Raw genomic sequence first — 11290 nt, forward strand, 5'->3', positions numbered from 1 at the left:
TGTGATGTATTGAAAAGAAAAAGCTGAAAAGTGAAAAAATAATCAGTAAGTAAGAGACTGAGCTAAAAAGTCTGGATTCTTAACCCATGGTCATTTGAACAATGAATAAATACTGAACAGGTTGCTGAATAACCTGGAAAATTAATAAAAAAAGGCTAGCAAAAACTTATTTTTGTGAAACTTATTCAGATTGATTTGGAGAAAAAAAACATCTTACTAATCAAGCATGTTGAAAATACAGGAGTTACAAATAATTTAAACAGAAACTTTCTGATTCATTCAAGATGTAAACAAGCCTCTTGAGTCTACATTCACAAAACATCAACAATTTAGGACACAAATTTAAAACAAGGTAAGCTAAGAACAGGCCTGTTTGATGGCAAGGTTCCTTCAGGTCCAAATCAGAGTTAGGTCAAAGTAATATGAAAGCAGACAACAGGGCCTCACCACAAAGTGCCACTCGTGCTACCTGTTCATGTTGACATGGCCACTAAAACAAAGCTCCCACAAAAGCTATCTAAATAATACCTTTTGGTAAGAGAAAGAAACAGGGTTTGTACACAGCTTTAGTCCAGGAATGTATTCTAAATGTGTGCAGTTGCATACAGCTTCACGCGCTAGGAGTTTCCAACATATTTATTTAATTTGCAGCACGGTAGTCTGGCCATTACCTTCTTTCGCTCCTCATCCTTGGATATCTTACATACCTAGGTATTTAGGCATTTCCTCCTGCCCTTAGGTACTTGTTTACTCGATTGGTGACTGTCTTAGAAAAAGAAAAAATGCTAACGGGAAAGCAAGTCATTGAAAGGATGGGTACCCATTATGTTTTGCTTTCAGTACACTTTCCAACATCTTCTTTTTGGTCTGAATTTGTGTGTTGTTGAGCAGGAAGAATCTTTAAAACGAGAATCTCTGAAGAACATCTGGATCAGTCTGACAGGAACTGGAGCCATGTTCAATTGCATCCTCACTGGCAGCGCTGTCGGGAACCTACTGGGCCGGACAGTGAGGAGAAATAATGGAAATTCATTCCCTTATGTACTACAAGAGGCTTAGTCCTCTGATTGCCGTTTGCTCAACACAAAGAAAAGTCCTCAATCCGTGGCAAACCTTAACTATTGCCTTTGGCGGGTTTCTAAATACAAGGGAGGGGAAAAAAAAAAAAAAAAAATGAGGTGGGCAGACGACGTCTAGTTTACTTCTGTTCCCTTCCCCCTCCCCGATGAGCAGCTCTATCTGCAACCCATGTGGCTGGGAGGCAGCCACAGCCGGTTCCAATTCCTACTTTCCCACTCCGCGCCCCTGCTCGCTGCCGGGGCTGAGCCGAGCCAGGACCGGCCGCGGGCTTCCTCCCCCCGCCCCCCCGCCGCGCCGTCCTCCCTCTCCCCCGCTCCATCCGATCCTCCGGTCCCCCAGGGCACGGTGTGGGAAGTACGAATTTCCGCTGAGTTTTCTCGGCAACTTTCGGAGCTCGTCTTTCTCCCGCTCCCCGCTCCTCCCGCCGCCCCCCTGCCGTCCCCTCCCCTGCCGTCCCCTCCGCCCCTGGGAGAGCCGGCGGAGCAGCCGCGCCGCTCCGCAGCCCGCCCGCCCCCCGCGGCAGCGCCGGCCCCGGCCCCGCCACCGCCGCCCCGCGGGCCGCGAGGGGCGGCAGAGCCCGGGCGGCGGCCCCGGCAGCGCTCCCGGCCGGCTCGGGCGAGCCCATGGTGCCGGGCACCGCGACCTGCAGCCGCCGCCGCGCCTGCCTGCCCGGCGCGGAGATCAGCCCGGCGCGGAGCAGAGGAGGGGCCCATTAGCAGCCGCGGAGGGGATGCCGGAGAGACACAAAGCCGGCGGGGGAAGCAGCCCACGGCTCGTCCCGGGATGGGGGCGCCGCGCCGGGTCCGCCTGATGGTGCTGCCCTGGGCGCTCTGGGGCTCCGTCCCCCTCATCCTCCTGCTGCTGCCCGCGGCCGAGCCCATCTGCCCCGAGCCATGCGACTGCCAGCAGCACCAGCACCTCCTCTGCACGAACCGGGGCCTGCGCTCCGTGCCCAAGACTGCCGAGCCGCAGGATATCCTCACCTACAGCCTCGGGGGCAACTTCATCGCCAACATCTCCGCCTTCGACTTCCACCGCCTGGCAGGGCTCCAGCGCCTGGACCTGCAGTACAACAGGATCCGCTCGCTGCACCCTAAGGCCTTCGAGCGCCTGGAGCGGCTGGAAGAGCTTTACTTGGGAAACAACCTGCTGCCAGCGCTGGCCCCCGGGACGCTCAGCACCCTGGCCAAGCTGCGCATCCTCTACGTGAACGCAAACGAGATCGGCCGTCTCAGCGCTGCCTCCTTCTCTGGCCTCGGCAGCCTCGTCAAGCTGCGACTGGATGGCAATGAGCTGGGCTCGCTGGGCGATTCCACTTTCTCAGGGCTGCCAAACTTACTTTATCTGCACCTGGAGTCCAACCGCATCCGCTGGCTGAGTCGCGGTGCCTTCACTGGCCTAGCCAAGTTGCGCTTCCTCGACCTCTCAGGGAACCAGCAGAGCTCCCTTCGCCATCCAGACATCTTTGGGCCGCTGCGCTCCCTTCACACCCTGCTGCTGGCCACCAACAGCCTGCGGCAGCTGACAGGGGGGCTCTTCCAGCACCTGCCCGGCTTGGCAAAGCTCTCACTCAGCGGCAACCGACTGTCTCACCTGGCCCCGGATGCTTTCAAGGGGCTGGGCTCGCTGAAGGAGCTGCGCCTGGAGGGGAACCTGCTGAGCCACCTACCTGCCACCCTACTGGAGCCGCTGGACAGCCTGGAGGCACTGGATCTGAGCCGCAATGCACTGACCGCCCTGCACCCGGCCGCCTTCGGCCGCCTCGGCCGCTTGCGGGAGCTCAGCCTGCGGGACAACGCACTGGCCACCCTCCCCGGCGAGCTCTTCGCCTCCAGCCAGGCTCTCTACCGCCTGGAGCTGGAGGGGAATCCCTGGAGCTGCGACTGCCGCCTTCGTGGCCTCAAGCGCTGGCTGGCGGCCTGGCACTCCCAGGGCCGCCTGCTCACCGTCTTCGTGCAGTGCCGCCTGCCACCCGCCCTGGCCGGCAAGTACCTCGACTACCTGCAGGATGCCCAGCTGCCGCTGCCGCAGGACGGCGGCCCCTGCCCCGACGGTGCCTCTCCCTCCCCGCCAGCCCCCGAGGGACTCGGTGGCAACAACAGCGCAGCGGGGCCGCCCCCAGGGCCACCGCCGGCCGCCTCCACCGCCCGGCTGATGATGGGAGTGCCCGTAGCCGCCGGCCCCACGCCGGCACCGCTGCCCAGCGCAGCGGCGTGGCCCCGACGGGCCGGTGCCGCCGGGGTCCCGCCGCTGGTGTCCGACCCGTGCGACTTCAACAAGCTGTTCCTGCACAACCTGTCGGTGGAGGCGGTGGGCTCCAGCTGGGTGACGGTGCGCTGGGCCGTGCGGCCGCACCGCAGCCCCCGCCTGCTGGGGCCGGCGCGATTCCGCCTCCTCTTCGACCGCTTCGGCGCCGCCGTCAAGTTCCAGCGCTTCGTGTACCTGCCGGAGCGCGGGGAGCCGGCGGCCACGCTGCGGGAGCTCCGCCCGGACACCCCCTACCTCGTCTGCGTCGAGGGCGTCCTGGGCGGCCGCGTGTGCCCGGTGGCGCCGCGGGACCACTGCGCCGGGCTGGTCACCCTGCCCGAGGGCGGCACCGCGGCGGCGGCGGCGGGCGGGCCCCGCGGCCCCGACCAGCAGCTGCTCACGCTGGTGCTGCTGGCGGTGAACGCGCTGCTGCTGCTGGCGGCTCTGGCCGCCTGGGCCGCCCGCCTGCTGCGCAAGAAGGTGCTGGGCCGTCGGCGTCGGAAGGCGGCCCCGGTCCACGTGCGGCAGCTGTACTCCACACGCCGCCCGCTCCGCTCCATGGGCACCGGAGTCTCCGCCGACTTCTCGGGCTTCCAGTCCCACCGGCCACCCCGCGGCGCCGCCGCCTGCGCCCTCAGCGAGGCCGACCTCATCGAGTTCCCCTGCGAGCGCTTCATGGACAGCGGCCGGCACGGCGATGAGCACCTGCTGCAGCGCTTCGCCGACTGAGCCCGCCGAGGCCCCGGGGCCGCGGCAGCGGCGGGGGAAGGCGGATCTCTGTCTGCGAGGGGATGCTGCGGGCCCAGGGGTCGCGGCCTCCGAGGCGCAGAGCTGCGGCCCAGTGGCTGCGTTCAGCCGCCGTTACTGCGGGCCGCTGCTGAGGCTGCCTGTGGGACGGGGTTGCCTCTGCCGGGACCCCGCCGTTTTGTCAGGAATCATCACTAACCCAAGGAAAAGCCCTGACAGGCGGTAACCGTGCCCTGCCGTGAGGAGCAAACGGCAGGAGCTACTGCCAGCAGCAGCCAGTGCCTCCCTTAAGGAAATTCAGAGCTGTTAATTTAAGTGTGCTATTTTACAGGTGGCTTCCTCCCACTGCAAGTTGGGAACAAGTTAAACAGTGAGCGGCCTGGCCCTGTGTGAGGAGCTTTGAACAGGTCTTTCCAAGGCACCAGCCCTTCCTAATCAAAAATTTGGATCGAGGGTCATCTTTTAATTGAACTGTGTGCAACCAGGGAGGGCTGGACACGTAGCGGTTTTTGCTGAATAGTTTGAAGGCTGTGCCATTTCAACTCAAACCGAATGTGAGGCAATTTAATGTGCACAAGTGTGCTTTTATACTTTTCTGTAAGCGAGAAACAATAATGCAGCTGGTTAGTACTACAGGAATTTATTGCTGACACCACTAAGAAAAAACTAACAGATTTTTATAGAATGTTTACAAATGAGCTATTTTTAAATTGTTTTTGAATAAATACTGCTTGGTACTTGTACACAATTATGTGTGCTGTAGTTGTCTGGGTCCGTGATGGTCAGCAGATCGCTGACCCTCGCATAATCCATCCTCATTTCTAAATGGGTGGGTGCAGAGGTGAACTATTGATGGATAAATAATCATTGGTGCCTTACTTCAGAAACAATAATAGGTGAGGATATTTCAGGAATGTGAAACAATCTTTATCTTAACAGGCAATCCTCTCTTACCCTTAGCCTACTAAAGTTAGAAGCTTTATGTACCTCACTGTGAAATAAAATATTTTGTGTATTAATCTAGATTATGTGTTTTGTGTAGCTGAGTGGGTAATGCTAGAGTTAAACACTTATGCAGTAGTATATAATGTTTGAGTTGGTTTGTTGGTTGTTGTGGGTTGTTTTTTTTTTTTTTTTTTAATTAGGATTTTGCTTTTGGTTTCAGAGCAGTGCTAGTCATTTTATGGTCAGTTGCTCTCTACTTCTCAGACATTTTCCTAAATATTTACAGAATGTGGTTCTGCTATTACAAAATATGGTGGTTTAGTTTACATTAATAATTCTCTCTGTGTGGTCTACAAAAGAGCCTAGTTAAAGAGGTCCAAATCAGGATTGCACTTTAAATGCAAATGTTTTAGATGGAGTTTGGTAAATGGTTGAGACCATTGGTACAACTTCTGCTCCTTTGAATTTAATGTGCAACCTCAGATGAACTCTTGTGGAACTCAATGGCTTGAAGGAAGTGTTAGTGTACTATGGAGACATTTGTCTCAGTATCGTGCATTCATTGCTGACCCGAGGTGTTCGTGACTACAAGTTGTTTATTACCATAATTGCAAGTAAGCAATTTGGGGGTTTTCTCTCTCTCTCTCTTTTTTTTTTTTTTTTTTTTCTTTTCATTTTTTCAGATGAGCAAGTGTTTACAAAAGATACCATAGTAACTGGTACCTTCAGTTGGAGTTCAGTGACTGAATAGAGAGAAAAGAGAGAGAGTTCTGAGAGAGAGTGTAGAGATCATTTGCCTTAATCTTTGTCTTTTCCGTGGAGAAAGAAAAAATCAAAGTCTTGTTTCTTGGGTCAGTAGCAAGAAATCCTTTGGGATTTCATTTTGACAGGCTGTAGTTTTCATGAATATCAGAGGCCAAACTCAGTTGCCAGTGTATAGATTAAAATTCACTGCAATAGACACAGTGTTGAATGGAATTAAAATTGAAGGAATGCAGTATCAGGTTTCATTTTTTGTTAAGAATTTTAAATTTCTGTTCTTTTTGACACCTGGGTGCTTTTGGCCATTTATGATTGTGGAATACACCACTGTTTGTTGTTAGAAATGCAGTGGGATTATTGAGTAAAGCTGTGTATCACACTAACGTTAGCTCTATCACTGGATATTCTTCCAATGGGAGATGCATAGATGCTGTACATGGTTATAATCAAATGTCAATAAATCCATTTGCTGAAAGAAAATTTGTGTCTTACATTGTATCTCATAATGCATCCCTCTTCAATCACAGACTGGCTGCAGCTCTTTCATTTTATGAGCACAAGGACTGTGGACAGTGTCTCATCATTCTTTCATATATTTTCATCATACATAGTGTTTCCTATTTTGTTTTTAATATTTTTGCACAGTGCAAACAGTAAAATAACTAAAATGGGCAGTTCTGAAACAGGTAGACCACTGTCTCAAGACAGAGTGATAAGGTGCTGTTACATCAGTGAACTATTGATCCTTTATGAGGAAAATTAAGAAATGATGAGTGTTTGGGATCATTATCAGTAGTTTATGCTCATTGGAAGTTACCGTTCTGAGGGGTTTTCAGTATTATCAGGCTAATGATATCAGCGTGTCTTGTTCAGCATATACATGTTGTTCTAATTAAGAATTTGCTGCTTCTACTTGAATTTTTACAAACATCTGGAGAAATGCTAAAATGAAATGGAACTGGCTTTTTGTTCCAGCCTAGGAGAAGTAGATACATAAATCTGCACAACAGCAACAACAGAAAGACAGTTAACAAAATGAAGCTGTTGACTTTTTAAAAGCCACAACTTCTGTAGCTCTAGGAATACTTACAAGCTTTGTCTGCAGATATTATTTGCAGCATCTTTGCAGGGAGGGAACTATACTAGCAGGTGTTTGGGGAAAGAAATGTCAATGACCTTGAATGACTGAAAAATGTAAATATAACATGGCTCTGTTTTTACCAGTAGTACTTATGTGTATTAGGGTCCTTTTTAAAGAAAGCTTCTTTCTAAAAATGACTGTAAAAACAGCCCTTTCTAAATGTATGAATCTGCCCTAAATCTGTGCTCAAAATGTTTATCCTTCTAGCAGAAATAGAGTTTTTCTGCCATGCCCTCTCATGGAATCCATGCAGCTCAGGGAATAGTGGACTGAGTACTGTTTTGTTGAGTAATTACTGAACGTGGTATATATCAAAGATGGAAAATCACAAAAATACTGCCCCATCAAATTAAGTGGGCTGCTGCTGGGGGTCTGCAAGAGGTACCAGGGCTTCTCTAGTGTCAGCACTGTCTGATTTGGCAGTCTCTGCCACCTCCTGCTCCCCGTCTTCAATTCCTGACTCCACTTTATCCAGCTGGCATGGTTGGTTGGGCAGCTGGAAGGTGAACTGTGAAATTGATCCTTCTGGAAAATAACCTTTCCTAGCACCTCCCTTCTTCCCTATTTTTCATCCAGCTCAGTTTCTTTGATTCTGAGCTCAGTTTCTTTGATTCTGCTTAACTCACACAAGTCCTGGAAGTAGCAAAATGTGGGTGTGGAGTTCAGAGGCAGGAAAAAACAGTCCAAGATGGGAAGCTGCTTAAATAATCTCAGTTAGTCTTGACATTCAGTTTGTCCACAGTCTAAGAAAATCTAGTCTGTTCACATTAGAGAAAAATCCTCTGTATGTGACATAACTTTACTGGAAATCATTACTGACCTGCAGAAATGAAAATGCTTAGAACTTCTCTTTAAGATCCTAGGATTATTGACATTACAGCATGGGGCTAGAGAGAAAAAATCTGAAAAGAACAGAGGTACGATGGTGTCAGTGAATGTCTGTGTGTGCATGAATGCTCCTTGTTAAAAAGCACTTCTTGACTATAGCAGCCTGAGTTAATGCAGTTAAATTTATAAAAATGTTGGTTCCTTTACGCCATGCTGTTTACTTTTCACAATGTGCTGCAATTGCCACATTTTAAAATATCATCAATATTTGGACTCTTAAAAGAAGGGAGTGGGTAAAGTATGCATGTCTCCTGTCTGCTCTTTCCTAGAAGAGATTTGAAAAATGAGGATGTGGGAAAAAAAAAAAAGTCTGCTCCAGGATATTTATTTGTCTACTCATCAGGATATTTATTTAACTAGTAAACTAACATTCTGATCATAGGGGATGAGAATACAAAAATAATTTGTTTCCATGACAGTATACATATTTGTAGAAAACTCTAACAGTGAATGAGAGAAATACTACTTGATTTCCAAAAACCTAGCTGCTCCCACTAATTCATGTTTCTCTGCACACCAAGGGTGTATACATGTTGTGTGAGATCCACGAGTGAAGCTTTGGAGAAAGAAGATATTTTAAAAATTGAAATTATTTCATTAAATCAGACAAATTCTGCATGCATAGGAACGTACTTGATTTTTTTCAACTGGGCAACTCATTTGAGACAAGTTGTTTTATAAATGTCAAATCTATAATCTGTTATTTTCCAAGTAGAAATGAGGAATAAGTATCAGGAAACTGTGTGTGCTGGATGCTGGGTTTGTTCTTTTTGCTCCATGCTAAATATAGCATAGTTTTGGCAGCCTGTCCAAATACTGCTGTTGTGTTTTTCTCCATAAAAAGTTGAGTTTTCTCAAGTGCATACTTTAATTCCCATAGAAATTAAATTCCTGTAGAAAAATAGTCAATTGTCTTTAAACACAAATATTTATCTTACTATCATTGTACATGACTTTATTTATAGAGATGCTCCTTGATAAGTCCTTTTAAATAAATTGATATCTCATTTGTTTATACAAACAAGACCATAAAAAATAGAATTAATAATGCAACATGAATAAATAGTTGGAAGAAAACAGCTTCAAACATAATAGAGATATTTACTAACAAAGAGGAATCTGACACTTTAAAGAGACTTTATGAGGTTTTATGCAGTGACACCCCTCTCCTTTGTTATTGGATTTTTAAAGGTACATTTATTTATATCTTGGTAATCTATGTTTAATAATTTTATGTTGTAGAAATTAACTGTTGTCCAGAAATGGGAAGACTCCCACATATATAAATCTCAAAACTACTGAGTGGTAAAAAGGAACTTGGGGTACTGTTAAAAGTATTTATTCTCACCAAAGCATAACCTGATTTTTCATTGCAAAGTGCATTTGAGGCTTTGCCAAGTAAAGCAGTCCTTGGCTAATAAATTGTGATGTTTCTTGATTTCAGATATAGGCATAATCCTGTTCTATACCAAGGTGGTTTTGTTTGATTGGTTGGTTGATTGGTTTTTGTTGTTGTTGTTATTTTTTAAATGTCCAGACAAGTATAATCTCTAATAACTTTTTCCCCAAATATTTCAATTTTGTGTATTTTCAGTATTTCAGAATACTTTATTGCCCTTCTGAGATCCATCCACGAGGAACCTGTACCTGGAGAGAATCTGAACAAACACTAAAGCAACATGTCAGTCAACATATGCACAGCATTTTATAATGCAGCAAGTGCTCAGAGGTTGTGAAGTGAGTGGTTTATTCTTTAAAATATTGTGAGAATGAATGCCCGACAAAATATTCATGCAGGGTCACAGCTGTGCCTTCTAGTGATGGCAAATGTCTTACTGTAATGTAGCACCTTATACATCAATCTGGGCTAGTCTAGTTCATTTTGCTCCACCATGTGAGACTAGAAAAACAAAACCCAGTAACTTGATTGTAAGACAAGAATTCAAGGAAATAGAGCAGATAAGCTTTTTGTGAAGCCCTTGGCAAAAATCCTGTTAGCCAGCATTTTCCTGGTTCACCTAGCTTCTCACGTGTGCAATTTGTTTCATTGTCATTAGTTCAGTGTATGTTTGTTTACCTGTAGTAAATATTTAGAAATAATTTGAATAGCTGAAGAAGGCCTGGATACATAATAGATAAAAATCATATACAGAAAGATAATGAGACAAGTTTTCTCATTGAGAGATTGATTTGTCTCCTAAGGGACAAACAGTTCAGGGATGTTGTCTCTGAAATAAACATGAATGTCTGTTTTAAGTCAAGAAAGGAATATTCTTTCCCTGAAACATGAAGACGTAGGAAGGTTGCAAATAGTTACATGGTGCTCTGATTCCTTGCCAACAAGAGCAACGTCCAGCATTATGTTAACGAATCATATTACATGGAGATACACATGTATCCTATCTGGATACAGAAAAGTTCACTGAAATTGTATATGTGATTCATTGTTACACTGCTGTACTTCATCCTGACAGTGAGAAAGACCTCTTTTGATATATCTAAATCCATATTTTAGTACAATCTTTATCCTCTCATCTGTCATTGTACCACTGACATATCTATGATTGTACCATTTATTTTCCTCATCCTGCTAAATATTTAAATATTGAAGTTAAAATTTTGAAGTTGCTCTGCACTGTAGCAGCCTCTATCTGATTGCTATAAAACAATTTGAAGTAGGGGAGGATACGCAGTAGTGATACCAATCGGATGAAAGGTCAAAAAACATTCCAATGTAAAGGAACATGCTCAGGAAAAGAATGGTTTCAGAAAAAAAAAAGTAATTGTTTATAACTGAAGGATAACATGGTTTATTTGCCGTTACTATGTCACAATCTAAATCTTGAACAAGCATGCTGCAAGACAGGGAGCATATGGTAGACTTACGAGACAGTTTGGAGTGTTGCTCAGTACATACAGCAGATGTTCTAGCTTGCCTCTTTTTTCAGCAGCAGCTTAATCCTTCTTCTGTTTTCACTCCACGAGAGTGAAAGGACTTCAAGACTCCTAATGTAGGTACCCATCAGTAATAGGTCTGTGGTGATGGAATTAATTATATTGGAGGCCTGTGCTCTAAGATGTTCATCTTCAAAAGAAATACACAACTTCTCAGATCTGATCAGCTTAGAGAGATGAACTTCAGCGTTAGCTGACATGGAAATATCTGTTTCAGCTGATAATTGCCAAAGAGGGAGAATCTTTCCTGAGCATTGCGGTAAGTTCTTAACTCGGAAATTCAAAGACATTACCATAAGGACCCAATTAATTAATTTTGCCCTGAACCAAATTTCTGCTCTTCCTCTTGTTGCCTAAAACCATATTGTTTAAAACATTTTGTCAAAATCTTTGGTTTTTCTTTCTCCCAGCACCACTCCTGTATTAGGTATTGGCAGTCTAAACCTCTGTTGCAACTTTCTAGTGCAAGGGTGGCAGAAATAACCCAGAGTTATCTGTACTCACTGAGTTCAATAGGAAAATGAA

The 11290-nt window shown here is 46.5% G+C and overlaps 1 protein-coding gene across 1 annotated transcript; it reads left to right on the forward strand.

Annotated features, from left to right (window-relative positions):
* Window positions 1-1768: 1768 nt before the first annotated feature.
* Window positions 1769-4056, forward strand: TRIL (TLR4 interactor with leucine rich repeats). The gene has a single exon (XM_040086456.2). It carries the CDS (start codon window positions 1864-1866, stop codon window positions 4054-4056), a length of 2193 nt encoding a protein of 730 aa, XP_039942390.1. The 5' UTR covers window positions 1769-1863.
* Window positions 4057-11290: the final 7234 nt, after the last annotated feature.

This window comes from Hirundo rustica, chromosome 1 (genome assembly GCF_015227805.2).
Source record: "Hirundo rustica isolate bHirRus1 chromosome 1, bHirRus1.pri.v3, whole genome shotgun sequence".
NCBI lineage: Eukaryota > Metazoa > Chordata > Aves > Passeriformes > Hirundinidae > Hirundo > Hirundo rustica.